The following is a 21,589-nucleotide window of genomic DNA, read 5'->3' on the forward strand; positions in this document are numbered from 1 at the left end:
ATTTCCCTTCTTGATAAACACCAGTGGCTCCCTGTTACGTCCACGGTCGGATTGTCTGGCAGTCAGTTGCTACACAACTTGGTTGTAACCTTCCCTTGACTCTTCTGCTGTTACTTGACTCCCTTCCAGCTTCCTTGCCCTTTCTCATAAGTAATACCCTGCCTTTTATGCCTTTGTATGGACTCTCATTCCCCCCCCCCCGGAAAGCAGTGCTTTGCCTCTCCCCCTTGGCATCCCTAGTTACTTTCAAGAATCCACTCAAGGACCAGCTTCTTTCTACATTCAGCTTTTCCTGATTCCCCCACTGTCCCACCAGCTAGTGCCTTCCCAAAATTATCTCTTTTTCATGTGTGCAGAACTCTCCTATTTCCTGTGTATTTTTGTCTGGCTGGCACAGAGCACTCAATCAGGCTGGTCTACACCGAGCTCCCAGATCTTTCCTCCTATACACATCCCTGATCTCCAGCAAGGCAGCTTCCTTCAGCACCAATCCAAATGCTTCAGCCACCATCAGTAGGGGTGAGGGCATGTCATGCAAGAAAATGGATGAGGAAGCCATGTGCTAGCAAGGTCATCATGAGGCCTGGGAAAAAGTAGAGTAACGTATTTTGGTATCGGTCTTGGGGAAATTATGCAAGCAGAAGGAAAATAGAATGCAAAAAAAGAAATATCCTTTTTCTGTTGGCTATTATGTACTGGGGTGATGCTTCCCTTTATAATAATATTTCTCTCTCTATCTATGTCTCTCTCTGTCTCTCTCTCGCTTAGGCAATAGGGTTAAGTGACTTGCCCAGGGTCTAATATTTCTATAAACATTGGCGATATTCAAGTAACTCAAAACCTAAGTAGTAAAAAAAAAAAAAAAAAAGATGGCCATTTAAACAGCTGAAATTGTTTTAGTGCTAAATGTTTTCTAAAGAATTGACAAATGGCGCTGATAGCTGGCCTTGATGATTAGATCCTGTGACACCTTGTTGATGTGTATGTGTGTGGTGTTCTTATGTCACACAGGTTTATTGCTGACAATCAAATGAATCATGCCTGTATGCTGTTTGTAGAGAATTATGGACAGAAAATCATTAAGAAGAATCTCTGTCGAAACTTCATGCTTCACCTGGTCAGCATGCATGACTTTAATCTCATTAGCATAATGTCAATAGACAAAGCAGTTACGAAGCTCCGTGAAATGCAACAGAAATTAGACAAAGGAGAAGCTGCTCTCCCTGCCAATGAAGAGTCCACTGAAGAGCAAAATGGGACCTCCAACGGCTATAGTGACATTCACCCAAGGGAGAGGGTTTCAGACACCGACACGGTCTCAGGGGTTTCAAAACAGAGTAAGAAACAAAAGCTCTGAAAGGCAATGCTAATCCCGTGTGATGGACAAATACTGAAAACCATTTTGGGGAATACACTCTTGGAAGAGCTTCTCTTCTCTTTTATTTTGTAAATCTTAGGTTCCAACCAGGCACTGTTAGATGAAGTAAATGATTTCAACAAAGACATTGTATCAGGGTTCACTTGGCTTCATTATGCAAGTAATACATGTATATCAGTTGTAGTGATGTCATTGCAATATTCTCCAGTTTGAGCATGAAGAGCAATACTTCATAAAAAGCTTTTTTGTAACTTGAGCAATTAATGTCTTATGAAATCTGTTGAATTGATAATATAAAAAACTTAACGTATATATAAATTATAAGTTTTTGCATTTGTGACTTGTTTTCCTACTTTGTAATTGTGAGACATTGGGGTGGGAATTGGAATATAATTCACTTTTTAAGGAATTTAGACATCCAACTAAATTTTGGCAAAATTATGCACATTACTGTTTTCAGTTCAACCTTGATCCTTGCTTCTTGAAATCATTTATCAATTTTGAATGAAGAGTCACAGATTTGGACATAGTTGTACATCAAACAGATTCAGTTACACTTTTCCAAAAGATAAGCTAGCACTTCTTTGACTGGTGCCTGTTTGGGAAGATCTTGGACTTTTCACCTTTGATAACACAAGCTACCAGGCAGTTGTTTGGTTTTGTTTCTGGCAGTGTGTTTTTATGTGGCTAATTTTGATGCATTGCTCACCCAGTGTATTCTTTTAAACTTGAACATTTTGCTATTTTTCTTTTGAAATTAAGTAACTACACATTGAAAATCCTGGCGTCCACATCTTCTCATTAGCTTTGTATCATACATAGCATACTGAGTGAAGAATTTTCAGATACTAATTTAAAAAGGGGGAGGAACTCCCTTTGAGCTTGGGGGCAGAGAAGCTGTACACATGAGTGTGCTACCCCAGCAGGACCCTCACTCCATACAAGTTCATGTGAACAGTCCTGAGCAGTTTCACGTTTTAGTTGCACACATTTACAGTTGAATTTTCTCTAGTGGGAAGTTGTTTCACTACTGGCACAATGTCAGCACCAATGAGTTTTTATTCCAACTCCAAGCACTGTGGTTGAGAGACATCACCTCAATTTTTTATTATCCTTAAGATATTGCATTTTCATATTCTTTATTTATAAAGGAACAATGCTGCTGTAAATACAGGTATTTTTAATTTTTTATTTCATTCCTCCACCATCAGATGCAGTTCCCTATTTTGTTTAGTGAAGGGATATATAAGCTTTCTAATGGTGTCTTCAGAAATTTATAAAATGTAAATACTGATTTGATTGGTCTTTAAGATGTGTTTAACTGTGAGACTATTTAACTAATGGTGTGGATGTGATTTGTCATCCAGTATTAAGTTCTTAGTCACTGATTTTTGTGTAAAAATAGGAAAGAGGGAAACTGCAGCTTTCATTACAAACTCCTTGAGTTGTCAGCTCTCCAGTGAGGAGTTCTCATAACTCAAATTATGCCTCCGGGTAGTGGATCCTCAAGCATTTCTCTCTGGCTTTAATTTGCTAAAGCTGTGCACATATGTAAAAAAATAGATTATTTTAGGGGAGATGTAGGTCTAGAATTATTGCTTATGTCATTTCTTAAGCAGTTATGCTCTTAATGCTTAAAAGAAGGCTAGCATTGTTTGCACAAAAGTTGGTGATCCCCCCAAAAAATAGTAATGAAATTACTTCTGTTGAGTAAACTTTTTATGTCATCTTATAATAAAAGCTGAAAAAATCCCTTTGTTTCTATTTATAAAGAGATGCCTTTTCTATATGTACCCTTGATAAGAGATTTTGAAGAAATCATGTAAGCTGGTCAAGCATTTGAATGGTACAGTAGATGTGTTTAAAAAAAGGAAAAAAAAGTTCAGTTGTTGAAATGGACCTTTGTTTTTACATTAAATGTTTATTTGAAATCAAATGATTTTGTACATAAAGTTCAGTAATATAAAAGCTGTATTCTCTTTTATTTCTGTAAGAACTGTCTTAAGAAACTGCTATTTCTAACAACCAGAATCCAGTCTATGTATAAGCCACCAGGGTACAAATTCACAATCACAATTTGTTCCCTTTTCTAAACAATGTTAATGTTAGCTTTCTCAAGTAGATCATTTTGCTGTTTCATTTTGTTGTGTTTCATATAGAACTTTTCCTGAAGAGAAGGAAAAGTTTTATGCTTAGGATTTTGTAAGGATTTTATAACTAACTTTTACGTAGAAATTGGCTTTTTTCACCTTGTTAACTGTAAGAAAAACTATTTTTCTTTCTTCCTCGGAGGCAGTCAAGCAGGATTAAGTGACTTGCCCAGGGACACACAGCTACTGACTCTAGGGCTGGTGCCCTATTATCTACTGTGCCCCTGAGCTGTCCCCTGTGCTTTTCTTTAAAAGCACGTCAGTGAACTTCTCTGAAACTTTGGTTCCCCTGAGAAAAGTTGCTTTGGGAGTTATAAGAAACCTGTCTTTCGTGGCTTTTGTCCTGTGGGGCCAAGAGGTAACGGGTTGAATGAAGGAAGGAGCCTTCATGGGTTTATGCTCTAGAAAGGTAGGGGACAGAATCTCTGCATGCTGAATTCATCATTAAGTTCTCAAACAGTCTGAAGAAGTGATCATCCGCCTTTTTAGTTCTGAATACTGTCGGAGAAGGTCAAGGAGCACATAGGAATTTTGTTAAGCAGTGGGGTGGAAGTCAGGTTGCCAAGGACCTCTATAGTCAGGAAACGAGTCAAGACCCATTCCGTGCTTAGTTTCCCTGAAATGTGACTAGAGGAAAGTTTTGGAAGGAAAATGATACCCACAAAAACCCATTTTTCATTGATGGCAAATGTTTGAGGTGACTCGTAGGTTTTAGGGTACCGTGCCACCAATTTTTTTTTTTCACATCTGAGAAAACTCCACTTTCTCCAAACATTTAGACCCTTTCTAAAAGCTAAAGAAAACCGCCACTAATCAGTGGTACTCATTGTTTCTGTGTTGGTTTGGACTTCAGCCATAGCCGTTTATAATTCTAGAAACAGGTGCTGGTTAATATCCTTCCAACTATTATTCCACAGCACCTTTTTATGAGCTTGGACTCTTTAGACAGATATTGAGAAAGCACTTTGAGAGAAAGTGTTGACCTTGGCATAAGGCATATACTGGAGTCCCACTTGACATTAGCAAAGTGAACCTTAGCAAGTCACAACCTCAGTCTCCTCAAATGAAAAATGGGAATAACTGCTTATAACTACCTATTTCACAGGATGGATGTGAGAAAACACTTGCAAATCTCACAGCCCAGGTAAATATGATTTATTCCTGCAGGAGGGAATGCAGGTTAAGGACTACATGAGTTTAAATAACTGAAGCTTTTATGTTGCTTTATGAATTACATTTTTAACACTAAATTTTATCTTTAAATTTTAAGTTTTCAATTACTCCACATAGAATATATGTTTGGTTATTTCTTTTAACCCCAAAATCTGGAAGACTCAACTCTAAAGAAAAGATCTTTGACTTTTTAAGACTTCCCCTTCATCAAAGAGAGGAATTGCATTTTGGAATTATCCTGGTCCTATTCCTTTTGTTTTTTGGGGTTTTTACCTGTTAAATCTTAAACACCCCCGAAATTCAGTGATTTGGTGTTCTGACTGCTCTCAAATTGATAGTAACTTTTCAATTCTGATTTATTTTAAGTTCTACTTATGGTTGGGGAGTTTTTTTTTTTAAATATAAAAACTCAATTTTCAAAGTCTTTTAGGGTTTCTGAAAATCCATTATCTGTAGAAGAGCATAAGCATGGGCAGCTAAGTGGCAATAATAGATAAGAGCACCGGCCTTGGAGTCAGGAGGACCAGAGTTCAAATTCGGTCTCAGACCTGACACTTGACATTTAATAGCTGTGTGACCCTGGGCAAGCCACTTAACCCCGATTGCCTCACCAAAAATAACAAAAAAAAGCCTAAGCAGATAATTATGGGGTACATGGCCCATGTTCCTTAATTTGTAAATGTGCCAATTTCTAAATCCTCCCTGTAAAAGTCGACACTGATCATTATTGCTTGGTAAGTGATTTATGTACTTATTTGGCAACTTTTTTTTTTCATTGGGCCACTAGGTGGCACAGTGAATAGAGTACCAGGCCTGGAGTCTGGAAGATTTCTGGAGCTCAAGTGAGGCCTCACGTACTCACTAGCTGTGTGACCCTGGGTAAATCACTTAACCCTGCCTTGGGTTTCCTCAGAGCTAGAGAAGGAAATGGCAAACTACTCCAGCATCTTTGCTAACAAAACCCCAAATGGAGTCATGGAGAGTCAGACATGATAACATTTTTTCTTATCAACTCAGCACATTTAATTCAATGTGCATTTTATTTATTTTGGCTAGGCAATAGGGTTAAGTGACTTGCCCAGGGTCACACAGCTAGTAAGTGTTAAATGTCTGAAGCTGGATTTGAACTTAGGTCCTCCTTACTCCAGGGCTGGTGCTCTATACACTGTGCCACCTAGCTGCACCTCAATGTGCATTTATTAAGCACCTACAAATATGTAAGATTTGTGATAAAAAGATACAATGAAAAAAATGGAGGACTAGAACATTTACATAAGTACAAGATACTATTTAAGAGAATTTTACTACCAGGGAGTAGTAAGAAACAGTTCCTACAGGTCACACCTGAGCTGAACTTGTTATAAGAAGCAGAGCTGGCTGGATGACAAACTGGCATTCATTGGAGGTGGAAGTAATGTCCAATTCAAGGCCCAGCAAGTAGACCAGTGTGACTGGTATGTAAGCATGTGTGAAGGGCCGTAACATGGAATAAACCTGGAAAGGTATGCTGCTGTCAGACTGAAGGTCTTGGAATGCCAACCTCAGGAGTTTTTAGCCTGGTGGTACTAAGCCGAGTAAGGCCAGCCCTTGGCTGTAAGGCTTTTGGAACTGTGGGAAGGAGAGATAATGTTAGAGAGCTAGGGTTCTTAGGAAGGAGAGAAGGGGAGAGATGCAAAAAATGTGGCAATTGAATTGGCAAAGCATTGCAACTGGCTGGATTTGTGGGGTGAGACAATGAAGAATTGAGATTGACTCTAGGACTATAAGTTTCAGTGACTAGGTTTATGGTGTCTTCAACAAGAGGAGATTGGTGATTAGGGGAAGATAATGAGTTTCACGTTGGCCTACTGATTTTGACATGCTTACAGAATATCCCAGTAGAGATGTCTAGAGGGCAGTAATGGACTGGAGTTTCAAGGAGAGATTAGGGAGGGATGTATAAATTTGAGAATGGATAACGGAATAGACAAAGGGTATGGGTAAGATCAGCAAAAGTGCAGAAAGGGAAAAGAAAAAGATCCAAGACAACCCTCAAGACAACAAGGAGAAGAAAGAATCCAGGGAAGGTTGGTAATAAGAACCAGGAAATTTTCACAAAAAGAGCACATGCAGGAGGGGTTGATCAAAACTGTCAAAAGTTAGTCAAAGAGGATTGAGAAGCCTCATCAACGCATCTATTGGTAACCCTAAAGAGGAGTAGTATAATCACAGCCAGATTATAAATGAGGGTGAGAGATGAGAAATAGAGCAATGGCCAGCTTTTGCTAGGAATTTGGCTATAAAAAGCATCGTAGGATAATATAGATCGAGGTGGTAAAAGAGCGCAATAAAATTTAAAGGATGGTGGAATTCCAGGCATGTTTATAAGGCAATGGAAGAGTTTTAAGGGGGCAGATAACAGATGGGGCAAGAAGACATCTTTAGCATTGACAGGAGCAAAGAAAAGGAATAGGGATAGTGTGAGGATTCTTGGCTACAACAGGGAAGAGTGAACTCTGGACTAATGTCTTACTATTTTCAGCAACAAAAGGGGTGAAGTTCTTTGCTGACAAAAAAGGAAGCAGCTTGAGAAAAGTTAATCTGGAACAATTGTTGTAGGAAGCGGGACAGTCAATCAGGGAAGAAAACAAAGGGCTGCTGTTAGCAATGAGAACACAGTAAACACCAAAGACCAATCTGTAGTGAATCCAGTCCACACTGCAGCCTTCATCTAGGAGGTTAGCAGCATAGATGTTGGGTTCTTTCCTTGTTTAGGTACTGAGGACTCCATTCCACCAGTTATCTCCTTCAGTTTGGTATCAAGGTTCTTTATTAGTGCCTTCAGGATATCAGTAATCCTAAAATTACTGCAGTTAAGATCTTTGTTCCAGGTCAGTCACTTGGGTCTCTGTTTTCCAATAGTTTGGATAATTAAGTGATTTTTTTAAGCTTATATTTCCAGTTCTGAGTTTTGTGCAATTCCCATTTCTCGTTTATTGCTTCTAGATGAACTTATTAAGGTTTCCTATTGTGTTCTCTATATTGGTCATTTTCTTCACCAATTTTTTTTTTTTTTTTTGGTGAGGCAGTTGGGATTGACTTGCCCAAGGCCACACAGCTGGTGAGTGTTATGTGTCTGAGGTCGAATTTGAACTCAGGTCCTCCTGACTCCAGGGCCTGTGCTCTATCCACTGCACCACCTAGCTGCCCCTTATTTCCTCTCTTTTTAATGTCTTAATTCATATGATCACCCAGTATATTAGCTATCCCTCCCAGCTTCGGAAGAAATATCAATACATAGGAGGAATAGAAATATCAATTTCTACTTTATTTTAGTCTCTTGCTTTTCTGAACATTAGCAGTTTGTGCTCATTATCTTCCATTGTATACAACTGGGGAGGTCTATCAGGATCTGCCTGCATGGTTTCTCTTCTCTATTGCTTCTAATGTTTTATTTTATTCAATTGTTCTACTCTTTTCTCGGTTTAAGCTGTTTTTTCCTTTTCTTTTCCTTGTTGGTGAGGCATCTGAGAAACCCAACATTGGATTTATCCCTGAATTTTACCTTAACAGAGCTTAAAGTAAGCTCAGGACTGAACTGTGTTGCCAGAGTCACAATTAGCTCATTAATTGCAGAATGTGTAAATCAGAGTTTTCTTTGGCAGATCTGTTTATACTAGACTTCTTAGATAAGTCCAGTTACCATTTCAAACTGATTCATTCATTACTGTTTTAAGTAACATTGGTTCATAATTTGAGTAAAAATTAGTATTTGGTTTACTTTTTAGAATTCAAACCGGTTTGGGTTAAGGCTCTACTGTAGAAACACAGTTTACTTAAATAGAATGATTCAAATGAGACAAATGAATATTGCTGAAAATGAACTTTGGTATTTTCCTTCTGTTATAAGTTTTTTAAAAAAATACTTAAGAACATTTATCCCACCACCTACTGCCCCCACCAAAAAAAGCATAAATTTCATTTAAAAACTGGGTCTTATGCTTTTGCTTAGATGGTACAAGAACTAGGTTTACTAAGTCTCCTGCAAAAAAAAAAAGAGAGAGAGATGCACATGTGTTTTGTACTTTATTTTATTCAGTTCAGCACTAATAGATAAGGCATTTACATCTGCCATATTTCATCTGCCACATCTTTTTAACTATATCACAAACCAAAATGAAAGACTGCTAATATATAAAAAAATCAAAGGGACAATGTCATGATTGTCAAACAGGGAAATGAACCCCAAAATAAATTATCTTACAAAAATATCAAACTTGTTTTTTCAAACATGTTCCTACCGATAAAAAAATTCACATTAAATTTTTTTAAGTTGGTATAGCTAGTTAAGACCATTATTTTAACATAGTAGGGCCTTAAAATAAATATTTTACACAAATGTAAAATTATCTCAAAAATCAAGTATTATCTTATGTTTGGTTGGTCCTTAAAGGACAAACAAGCTGATAAAGTGTCCTAGAGATCATGTGCCGTATATACACATGCACACATGTACACCAATATATGTAATGTAGCTAACACTGTACGGACTACTTCTGTGAGTAGTTTTACCCTGTGAAAATCCTCTAGAACAGGGGTGGGGAACCTGTGTCTTTGAGGCCACATGTGGTCCTCTAGGTCCTCAAGTGCGACCTTTCGACTCAGTCCAGTGGCCTCGAGGCCGCAGGTTCCCCACCCCTGCTCTAAAATATGTCAAACTTCACTACAAAGTTTGAGCAAAAGAAAATACTTTGGTTAGATTATTATAGGCTTTTTTGTTTTAGGCACAAAAAAATACAGAAAGTCAAATGCTTTGAAGACTTAAGTATTATTATTGAATGTAAAAATTCAATACTGTTTTCAAAATCCCTGAACATACAAGGCACACTGGTGAAGGGCTAATCTAATGAAAGAGCAAACAGGACTTTGATTTCTAGTTGGATCTTTTTTTTTTGTTATAAATTAAAATCTATATAGGAAGAGAGGGCAGACATTGTAAAAAAAGAAAACTGGAATGCTCCACATTTGCAATTCATAAGAGCCCTAACAGACAATGCAGAACTTACATTCCATCTATTGTTGTTAATATACTACAACTGCATCATGCCTGAAAGCTTTCTATAAGGCTGTGGTCTCAAAATAGGCAGATTTAATTGTAAGGGCATGCAAATGTAGTTTTTCCATCATAATAACTGAAATTAATAAGCAGTGAAAGGTTTCAGGACAGGCTGTGTAAAAAACTCCCCACCCACTCCCTCCTCCACATTTTATTCTGAGAAATCCATTTAAATTTTTATCATAATGTGGTATTTGCTTACCACATACTTGGAAATAAACTTGACTGCATTATGCTTTTGTCCAAAAACTGCATATATTTTTAAATGAATCCTGTTAGAAACACATTCAATTTCTAAATTGCCTACTTGAGAGATGAGTCTGGCTTTGTCACTTAGTTAACTCGGCTGAGGATATCTCTGCTAAAAACCTTCAACCTAATACTAATTAATCACAAGACTAAAATACTAATACTTTCCAACCAGGGTAAAAAAATGAACACCCAAAGTAAAGAGAAACATACGATTGATCAAGTAACCAGTCAAAAACCACTTCCCTATTATTGGAGCTAATAGTGACTCTCAGCTTAAAGTTCCCAGCATCATCATTATTAGTGGTAACTAGGGTCACTGCTTCCATGTCAAACGTGACAGTAGACCCAGAAGTAACTGCTGGCAACTGATTTGTCATTTCCTTCCCGTTGACAAAAACGGCACCTGAAAGAGAAAGAAAGAACGTCACTCGCATGTGTACAATGAAGCTGAACAAAGAAGAGCCATCCAAACCATGATTCCACGACCAACCAAATTTTCATTCTGGCTAAGCTAAGAATATAAGTTATATTAACAAACTCTGTTGCTTAAATGGTTTAGAATTTCAATCTTTCATAGATCATAACTAAATGATTTGTTGCCAGTACAAACAAAGACACAGCTGTGTCTCACGACACAAAAACATGAACTATTCGAAAACTGATTTGTCCAATGGAATCACTGTGTTGTAGTTGAACAATGGACTGGGAATCAGGAAGGGTCCTCAGAGACTGTCTAGGTCAAGAGTTCTTAACCTTTCTTGGGTTGTGGACCTTGTTGGCATTCTGATGAAGCATATGGACCCCATGCCTCCTTCTCAGAATGTTTTTAAATACATAAAATACATAGGATTACAAAAGAAAGGAATCACATTGAAATAGTTATTTTAAAAAACCAAACGCATTCACAGACCCTGGTTAAGAATCTTTGATCTAGGACCAATCCCCTTATTTTACAGACTGAAAAAAATGGAGGCCCCAACATCATAGAACTAGTTAAGTGGGTGGTGAAGATCTGAACCCAGATATTCAGCCTCGAATTTCTATTTTATTGCATTGATTCCTTGACCTGAGTTAGTCTCGATCAGCCACGAACCAGGAGTGTGACATTAGCCAAGCTGTCCCATTCCTTTCATCTGTAAAATTAAGATTGAGATCATACATGTAAAGTTGGAGATGAGAGAAACTGTAACGTCTCTTGTCACAGTAATATATACACACATATGTATGTATGTATGTATGTATGCATGCATGCATGTACAGACTGAGATCAGGAAGACTTTAACTATCTCTTACTAGACAGGCCTTGCATAAGAATATCTTCTTGAGTGTTTTATGCAGACATTTTAAAACAAAGTTAGTTCTTACCATTTGTACCAATACACACTGCTTGATCTCGCTGCAGGGAGTCGTACCCATTCTGTTTTTCCACACAAACTCCTATACTGTCCCGCCTATCTGGCTGGCCCACAGTTTCGACTCTGCATGAGAAGGGTAAAAGTTGATTAAAAAAACCCCAAAACAACCTACAATCTGGTAACCCAAGGGGTTCCGATTCTAAAACCTGCAGAGCAGTCCCGCTGGGACTTCTCCTTTCCAAATGTCCCAAATGCCTGTTTCTATTTCACACTCAGTCCCAAACCTACTACAGTAATGCAAGTTGTGGTTATCACCACGCCCAAACTACTTCTCTCAGGTGCTGTGAAGCACTTGGGCTAGAAATGTGTCTTCGGACCTCCCAAAATGGAGCAGGTCAGCCTTCCACTGACTCCCACGTTGTGTATCACTCGGCTTCATGATTGACAACTGGCCTAAGAGCGAAGCAACATTTCAGTCCCCAGAATCTTTCCCTCATGTTTCAGGAAGGTCCATCTTTACTTGGGAGCGGACAGATTAACGTGAAGTTGGAGGTTACCCTGAGGAGGGTTTTGTTAACATGATGGCACTTTACCACCCAAGGTTCTTCCTAGAATAATGGATGATGAGAGAGAAGAGAGTAGTCTAAGAATCAAATCATGTTTCAGAGAGGGTTTCCTTCACTCAAGTCAACAGTTTAACTAAGATATTTGGGGGGGGGTTTCTGTTTTAGATGTCTGAGGATATTAGAAGGAATCTAATATTTCCAAGGAGAATCATAAAACCAAAATTAACAAAATCTGCAAAAAAAATTTCTCAAAATAGTGATAAAGGGAAGAAAGTTCTTTAGTCACAAGCATGTATGAAATTATCAATACCTAGTATGTTCGTTTGAGAATTGTTTCTCTTTAAACAGAAACAAAATATGTCTACAGGACAATCTGAAACCAAAGTATCCGAATTTCCTCTAAATGTTTTAGTATGAAGGTAGCAGCATTTTACTCAATCTTGCTTTATTTGAATTTACATGTGTATGAGTTTCCAAAAAATAATTTTTTGGGGGAGGGGGAGGCAAAGGGGTTAAGTGACTTGCCCAAGGTCACACAGCTAGTAAGTGTCAAATGTCTGAGGCCAGATTTGAATTTAGATCCTTCTGACTCCAGGGCCAGAGTTCTATTCACTGCACCACCTAGCTGCCCCTAAAATACAATTTTTTAAAAGTAAAAAACTAATGTTTCTAAAATGTGGAAATTCATAAAAATAAGAGTCATTCTCCAACTGATAAATGGTCAAAGGATATGAACCTGCAGTTTTAAAATTATCTAGTCATAAGAAAAAATGCCCTAAATCACTGCTGATTAGAGAAATGCAAATTAAAACAATTCTGAGGCACTACCTCACACCTATCAGAAATGACAACTGCTGAAGGAGATGAAGGAAAATAGGCACATTAATGAATTGTTGATAGAGTAGTGAACTGGTCCAACCATTCTGAAGAACAGTTTGGAATCATGCCTACCCTTTCATCCAGCAATACCACCACTGGGTCTATACCCCAAAGAGATCAAAGAAATAGGAAAGGGACCTATGTGTACAAGGATATTTATGGCAGCTCTTTTCGTGATGGCAAAGAATTGGAAATTGAGGGGCTGTTCATCAAATGGAGAATGGCTGAACAAGTTGTGGCATGACTGTGATGTAGTACTATTGTGCTATAAGAAACAAATGGGGACGGTTTCAGAAAAAACAAACCAGAAAACAAAAAACAAGGCAAGACCTGTATGAACTGATGCAAAGTGAAGTGAGAAGAACTGGGAGATCACTGTACACAGTAACGGCAATGCTGTCATGATGATCAACTGTGAAAGGCTTGGCTACTCAGAACAATACAGTGAGCCAGGACAATTCCAAAGGACTCATGGTAAGACAATGCCATCCACCTCCAGAGAGATGACTGAGTCCAGACTGAAGTATGATTTTCTCTTTCTCTCTCTCTCTCTTGCTTTCTTTCTTTTGTGATATAGCTAATAAGGAGGTATCTTTTGCATGATTTCACATGTATAGCTGATATCATATTGTTTGGGGGAGGGGTGGCAGGGAGGGAGAGAATCTGGAACTCAAAATTTAAAAAGAGAAGAATGCTTTAAAATAAATAAATAATGGATTTAAAAAAAAAAACAAAATAAAACTCTTTGACCCTTCCCTCTTTTGTAACCGCAGATAAGAAAAAACCTGAACTACACTGCATCTCTATGGGGGAATTCATGCTCAAAACACAAAACCTCAGCTAAGCTGCATCCTGCCAAGAGAGTGTATTCTGTCTCAAAATATGGAAGCAGTGATAAGATTTTGAAGTCTCCACTGTTAAGACAAAATTGACTGATTAATCTTAAGCTTGAATGGGCTTGCATGGGCTTGCCTTGGGAGACAACTGGTTCTCCTCTTATGAAATGTCTTCAAAGGCTGGAAGGACTGTCCAGGGGATTTCACAGGAGGAGGAGGAGGGGGAGGGGGAGGGGAAGAGGAATGACATGGCCCTTCCATCCCTAAGGCTCTGAGACCCCAGCCCTGCTCCCCCCTTCTCTTATCTCTCTTCTCTTCCTTAGAATCCTATTTGGATTTCCCTATGACTTTCATAATCTACACAGAGGATTACTAAAGCTACATTTCTACCGCTAACATCCCTGGAGATTGCTCGAATTTCAAATACCTGCCAGACCCATGAGATACTGTCCTCAAACTTCAAGCTGAACATGGTTGGAAACTCACCTGAACCCTGGGCCCAATTTCCTGACTCAAGTTGAAGTCACTGTTCTCCTGGCCAACTAAACTCAAAACCCTGTGATCAGCTTTTGACTGCACTCTTCCTCCCCCTGCAAACATCTGACAAGTTCTGCCTTCTCATGCTTCTGTCCTGTCCCTTGCATTCATCTTTCTTTCCAGCCCCACTACTCTACTCTAGCCTTCATTATATCTCCTCTAGTCTCCTGTGCCAGGCTTCTAGCGGGCCTCACTGATTCTGTGGTCTCTCCTGGTTCCAATTCACCTTCACAACACTGCCACCAGCTCTGGCTAACGTACATAGCTGATTAATTAAGCCACTCATCTGCTCAGAAACCTTCAGCGGGAGCTGAAATATAAATATAAATCCTGTGTTCCAACATTCAAGGCCCATTACCATCAGGGCCTTGTTCACATCATGATTTTATACGAGTCCTTTGAATACATTCTACATTTCAGTCAAACTAGGCTGCTAAGTCATTTCCTAACCTCCTCTATGCATTTGTACAGGCTGACCCTCAAAGTTAGAATGTACTTTCTTTACAATTCCGCATATAAAACTCCTTTCTCCTTTCCAGGTCCAACTCAGATGTCATGTCCTCCACAAAACCTCACCTGGTTTTTCCAAACTAGATCCCCTCATTCCCTAACCTTTTACCCCTCTCTGTGTGACCACAGAGCCTTTATTTCACTCTAATTGCATTAGAGCAGTATTCAGAGCGCATTGCCTTATCAGACTGGAAACGCAGTGAGGGAAAAGTAAAGTAACAGGCACTTAAGTAAATGGATGTAAAATAGGGATCATCACAGCACTTGACTGAGAGGTTGTTGTGAGGACCAGGTGAGATAATACACGCAAAACTTTCGGCCAACTTTAAAGTGCTCTATGTTAGCTCTTCTTATTGAATCACGGCCTTGCAGAGGTGAGTCAGTAATGAGTGTTAGATCTACACCTGACCATACCACGATCAGTTTAACTGTGATCAACAAAGACAAGTCATTCCAGCTACCTGAACCTATGTCGTTCTCCCCCCCTCCCCATGTAAAATGAGAGGGCTGGCCTAAAGCCCTTTCCTCTTCCACCACACGTTCTATTTATGCAATTCTGGCTTATTTCCCCAGCACTTGCCTTCTTATCAAAGGAATGAATGCTGCCATCTTACCAAACCCACTTTCTCCTGAAAGCACTACCCCCAACGCATCTGCTCCCAAACACACCCCCTCCTAATAAGGTCTAGGGACCTCTTAAAAGAAAAGATAAACATCAGCTCTTAGATCAGACATTCAAGAACAGCGTAGGTTCTCTAGGAAAATCTCTATCAACTAAGAGGATTTGTCTGATCACACGCTTTGTCACAAACATAGCTAGAAGCAGAAATGATGTAGGAAGTAAAGGGATGCATCCTAGAACACAAAGTGGGAAGGGGCTTCTGTACCCTTTAAAATAATTAAATTATTAACTAAAATAAGACCAAATGTGCTGGTGAACACAAACTTGTCATGCAGAAATGTCAAGGCAGAGGAGCAGAGAGCAAGGTTATTGTCAGGAAGGTAAAGGGGCCTAAGCTGTGTTAGGACAGGAGAGGTTTGAAGGCAGAGGAGCGGCAATGGGCAGTGCGGAAAGAGAAAGGACGACAGTGCTCGGTTCAGAACAAGGGGCCTCAAGTTCAAATCCCAGCCTGTAGGACCTTGAGAAAGTCACTGAACCACTGAGGGTCTGCACATTCTCATTTCTAAAACGAGAAGGGTGGATCCCAACTCTGAACCTAGAAACAGCAGGCAGCAGGTACTAGACGGGGCCAGCAACTCACGCTCCTCTCTTTCCAGCAGATCCAGCCTGTCCAACCCCCTTTTCCCTCTCCCTTGACTTTTTCGTCTATTGGAATGATATTTTCTATAAGGCTTGTAATTGGTTCAAGGCATGAAAGGCATACACAACAATTAACCATTTCTTTGGCATCTGGAATATTTTCAACTAGTTTTATTAAGTTATAAGCACCCCTTTCCTTGGACATCCTTTTTAAGATTAAGTTCAGAGATTCAGAAAAAATTTTTTTTTTACCAACTTAATCAGTGAACAACCTTTGCTCGTCTTCTGCAATCGTTATACTTCCTTGTAAGACACAACTGCTTTTTTTTTTTGGCAATTCCAGCTCAGGCTGAGCAGACAAAGGAGAGATGAGACCTTTTTCATTATCTTTTATCTGGGTGAGTGACAAAGGAGCTTTTCTCCTCCGCAAGATATTTAGTTAGTATAGATCTTCTACTACTGATAGATGCTTTTCTTAAAGTGTGCCTTCCCTTCTCAAAAGTTTGGGATCTGTCTCTGAATTTGGTCCTGAAAGCTGAAGCAAGCATGGCTTTAGAAACACAGGCAGCTGCAGCTCCTCTCCTGGTGACATACTTCTGAATGGTGCTTAACTTTCTTTTACACCACGAGAGGGATTTATTTTGACATCTGACAGAACTGGCTTTGATAATGATAACCCCCTTTTAATAAGGCTCCCTTCACGTAGTAACACTGGTGGTTTCTCTCCCCTTGTTCAGGACAGAATGGACATGCTTTTTTATAGGAAGCTGAAAGACTAATTCATTCTGGAAAAAAACAATATTGTCATATTAAGTGGAAACAGTAACATCTTTACAGCCTCAATGAGGCTGTGTATTGACTGAGGCCTTATTTTAGGAGGAACTTGAAGGCTTCTTACCTGTCACAGAACTTTAGTTCTGAATTTGCAGTGCCTTTTGAGATCAATAACTTTAATCTGGCCCACGAGGACAAGGAGAGCCAAGGCCCAGTATTTGGGCCAAATTAGCATCTGGCTTCAACTTCTGTGCAACCAGATGCTGCTTCTTACTATTTACCTCAGGGCAAAAGGTCCGGCTCAGTGACACACAACTGATTTTACGGTCCTACTCATTGAGTGACACTTTTATAGTTTCATCCTAGTCCTCAGGATAACAGGCATCAATATCTATGGTTGAACTGGTCCAGACCAGAGGTGGGGAACCTGTGGTCTCAAGGCCCCATGTGGCCTTCTAGGTCCTTGGGTGAGTCCAAATTTTACAGAACAAATCCTTTTATGAAGGGGATTTGTTTTGTGAAGTTTGGATTCAGTCACAGGGCCACACCTGAGGACCTAGAGGGCCACACGTAGCCTTCAGGCGGCAGGTTCCCCACTCCGGTGGTACACAGTGGAGCACTGCAAAGGCCCGCCACCGCTTTTTTTCCACTGTCAGTGCATTTTTTCTTGATGAGCATTTCCTTCGTCATTCACTGAAGGGCTGTTAAGTCTCGGGGCTACTGTTACTTCTTGGAGGAGGGCTCCAGATGGCTCTCCATCCCAGTCACCATTACTTTAAACCTGGGCCAGAACTGACTTGAGAGCGGCCACAGACTCACATGCATCACGGCTGGAGTCAGGGTGAGGGCAGGAAGGGCAGGGCCCTTCAGCAGCGAGCCCGCACCCTGGACACCACTGACCGAAGTTAAAGTCACAGATTCTTAAATAATGAATATAAGGATGGGTGAGTGTACTGACACTTTCAAAAACCCTTGACTATAGTCTGACCCAAGCTCCATGTTTCTATCACTTTTGCTGTTGAGGGCCTTTTACTGTTAATTACAAACACCATTACGTGATTGGGGGAGGGGCATCGACAAAACAGGACATTTTGATACTTGTTAATAATTCAAAAAATGTGGCTAGAGAAGAAGTTGGTGGTTTAAAAAAAATCTTCAAATGCCACCACCCTGTCTTGTATCACAAGGAACAGAGAGTTGTGTTCATGGAAGACAGAGGGTACATGATATAGCCAATATGGGGCCATATTTGAACATGAAAACTTACCCTCTTAGGACCTGAAATTTACAGAAGGATTTGCCTTGCCGAAATGAAATATAGCAAGACAAGACAAGACAAACCCAAAACACAAAAGTGTAGAAATGAAATATCAGGTAAACCTTTCCTTCTCTAAATAAAGTTTCGATTTTTAAGAGGACTAATTTGGAAAAGTGACTTTGGGATACACAAATGAGATGACATAAAAATGAACAAACTAAAACACATGAAAGTAACAGGGATTTGGAAGATAAAATGGATAGCTGACAGAGAGACCTAATAATTTGGTTTTAAGGGAAGATTACAGCTAGAGACAGTAAGTTTTTATTGCTAGTCTTTTTCACACCCACACACCCTGATACACAAAACTTGGAACAAAACATTCTTTGACTTCCTAATCTGTAATGCTATGACTGTGTCTACTTTTTAACACTGATGAATAACAGTCAGCACTAATATTGATTTCACTACGAACCTGCTAATTTTCCATTTAGCATTCTAAAGAAAATGCCCAAGAAACCCAGAACCAACAAACTTTCTCTAAATTTTTAGTGGCCCATTTCAGAAGTAAAGAAGGCTAAAGATATTCAAAGAAAATGTATTTCCTAAGTGCCCCACACATATTCCAGCATCTACTTGCCTGAAGGTTAATGTCTGCCCACAGAAATAGGTTGGAGCACTGGAGTAGAGAACCCCTGTGGCCTGGGAATCGTTCCGGAGTGCTATGTTTCTTCGGCTGCTCAAGCTGTAACCCTCAAAGCCAGCTGTCCACTCTTTTTGGAAGCAAAAATATGAAAAATTAATGGAATCATACCCTTACTGTACAATCTGAGATAAAGGTAAGGCTGGACAAGAATCATGACTCTAGATCATACATGATCAATACACATGCTATAATCTGACAGTTACTCCCACAAGTATGTTCCTGCCTGGCTGTGAGATGCCAATGTTGAAAATAAAGTCATGACGCTCAAGTCCTCCGTCTAGTTAACGCTACCTTCTATCTTCTCCCCAATACAAATATGATCAAATTTATTCCAGCTTACTCTGATGCAGTTTATCCAGGGAAATTTTATTCCAGTCAAATTGATAACTCATCTAAAATACAACTGGGTCTAATTTTTGCTAAAATAATAAGGTCAATTTCAAACTCTTCAAGGAAAGCTCTGTCCACAGACCTGCTGAACTCCTTACTCAAGTCTGTAAGTGACTCTTAAATCCTCACATTTAGGTCAGCTTCCACAGCCCTGTCTAGACTTATCTCTGGTCATAAAACCACATGAGATAAACGTATGTGAAGCACTTTGCAAACTTCAAAGTGCTTAAATTACAAATGCCAGTGCACGATTATTGTTGTTATCATTATAAAACAAGGCATTAAGATTGCTAAGAATCTTTCTCAATGGTGACAAAGCGCTGGGAGCAGAATGGGATAGAATTTGAAAGTTGCACTCACTCCCACGCTCTAAACCTCTAGGTCAAGATCCATCCCAAGGAACTGTCCCTGAGGAACTAAAAGCACAAAATGTACTATTTTGATACAGAGACAGTGCTACAGAAAAGTGACAAGAACGGCGACGTACCGTGAGGCACCAGTGTAGAATGGCCCATCTGGGGAACACTCCAGGGACTCCATTCCTGCCGACCATCCCCTCGGGCGCAGACTCTGAACTGATAGTCAACGTTGGGATCGATATGCAACACGATGAACTCGGTTTCAGAACCAACGTACACATCTTCAAAATGATTCGACGTACTCTTACGAAACTGGAGTCTGTAATCTTGGGCTGTAAAGTCGTCATCGACCTGAAGAGAAACGCATGCCGTGAGCCCCTCAGCATCGCGACTCAGGACTCTAAAGAGAACCGCCTAAAAACCAGCGTCCTCCTTCCTTTCCTCATGACAACAAAGAGCAAATTCCGCTTAAATGTCAGCAGCAGCGCTCAAGAAAGCTGTACGAAATACACCCCAGGGAACAACTGCACTGTAAACTCCTCGAGGATCCAGGAGGACGGCACATCATTCTCCCCAGCTGGCACACAATAAGCGATTAATAAACATCGGCTGAATTGAGTAATTTATAGCTTCCACGGAAGATGAACAATCCTGCTTCTTAAAAGTACGATATGTAAACAGAACTCTGGAAACGACTCCGTAAGAGATTACGGAAGACAAAATATAGCGCTAGGGACAAAAGATTTACACATCAATTGTCCCTTCTCTACAGCTGCTCCCGTACAAAATATGGAACAAAGGCCCTGTTTTCAATGAGTAGAGACTACTAACAGCTACTTTATTTGAGCCTTACTAATATCACTGCTGTCTTCCATACCACAGCTCCTTCTTTTTTTTTTTTTTGGCTAGGCAATGGAGTTAAGTGACTCCCCCAGGGTCACACAGCTAGTAAGTGTTACATGTCTAAGGCTGAATTTGAACTCGGGTTCTCCTGACTCCAGGGCCAGTTCTCTATCCACTGCACCATTTAGCTGCCCCCATCTCACAGCTTCTTAAGAGAACTAAGATTTATCACACTCAGAAATAACATTTTCACAAACTGGGTAGTGACCTATAGATAACGTATCTGTCAACAGCGGAGACATCACAAGAGATTGACCCTTATATACATTGTGGAAATGTAATGTGAAAATTTTCGAAGAATGAAGTACTGAAGTAGAAAACACTCTTTATGAATCTGATTTTGGAAGTGTTCTAAAAGTTAGAACAGTAGTGAACAGAGATGGAGGCAGGCCAGGTAACTTTCAGCAACAGCTTCTGGCTTTCCCACTGAACACATGTGCGACACATCCCCAACCCACGACAAAGCTGAGCTGGAGAACTGGTGATGGGAAATGATGCACAGGAAGATGTGAAGGAAGCAAGGCACCTTTCTAAACAACTATCTCCTCCAGACTAGAAAAGCTCTCTCAGTTCAAGTTCCTTTTTACTTTATTTGGATCAGAAAGGGATTTTTATTTTGAGTCAATAAGAAAATCAGCTGAAGCCTTAAACATGAAATAAAGAACAAGGCAGCTTAAACATTTTAAAGCAAACTTCTCACACTGAATAACTCACCTTACACCATCGTACTATGATGCCTCCAGGCTTTTCTATGAGTTCTTCTATCTGTACTGGTGGCCGAGATGCAACTGTGCCATGATTGAAAATCTGATCCTTGATTATGGTGAGAATTGAGTCATCCAACTGAGCAGATAAACACGGCACGTCAACCAGTAGAGGCACTTCTGGCAAGCTGGAGAAGCCACATTAATGCTTACTGATGTTTGAAAACATTGAGACGAGAGAAGAGGATAAACTGAAGAACTGAGCAATGGCTCCAATTCTACACTGCCTACACGCTTCTGAAACTCTGCGGGGAGCTGAAGCCCAGTGACGTTTCTAGAAGCAGGAGTTACGCAAGATGTACTAACGTGTTCCCATTTGACAACCACAAGGAAATATAACCACAGAGTTTGTAGAAAATTGGTAGGGTCTCAACTGTCAATTTACAAAGATTAGCCTTTATATCTAAGGAATGTTTCTGTTTCAACAACACACTTGGAAACTA

General features: G+C 39.8%; 2 protein-coding genes across 3 annotated transcripts in view; one reads left to right on the forward strand and one right to left on the reverse strand.

The window, feature by feature from the left end:
* The window catches only part of SUZ12 (SUZ12 polycomb repressive complex 2 subunit), a 37,258-nt gene extending 33,912 nt beyond the window's left edge, over window positions 1–3,346 (forward strand). The window contains exon 16 of the mRNA XM_027862403.1: window positions 1,012–3,346. Coding sequence (XP_027718204.1) covers window positions 1,012–1,357 — 346 coding nt within the window. The 3' untranslated portion in view covers window positions 1,358–3,346. The remainder of the gene's footprint in view (window positions 1–1,011) is intronic.
* Window positions 3,347–8,755: 5,409 nt separating this feature from the next.
* CRLF3 (cytokine receptor like factor 3) overlaps window positions 8,756–21,589 on the reverse strand; it is a 30,667-nt gene continuing 17,833 nt past the window's right edge. Inside the window, exons 4-8 of one of the 2 annotated variants that reach the window (XM_027862367.1) lie at window positions 21,097–21,274; window positions 19,608–19,830; window positions 18,665–18,797; window positions 11,414–11,526; window positions 8,756–10,451 (exon numbers count right to left, since the gene is read on the reverse strand). In XM_027862367.1, the coding sequence (XP_027718168.1) occupies window positions 10,195–10,451; window positions 11,414–11,526; window positions 18,665–18,797; window positions 19,608–19,830; window positions 21,097–21,274 (904 nt within the window). In that variant the 3' untranslated portion in view covers window positions 8,756–10,194. The other variant, XM_027862368.1, reaches the window with a different exon arrangement.

This window comes from Vombatus ursinus, unplaced genomic scaffold, assembly GCF_900497805.2.
Source record: "Vombatus ursinus unplaced genomic scaffold, bare-nosed wombat genome assembly UNPS02014768.1, whole genome shotgun sequence".
NCBI classification, from domain to species: domain Eukaryota; kingdom Metazoa; phylum Chordata; class Mammalia; order Diprotodontia; family Vombatidae; genus Vombatus; species Vombatus ursinus.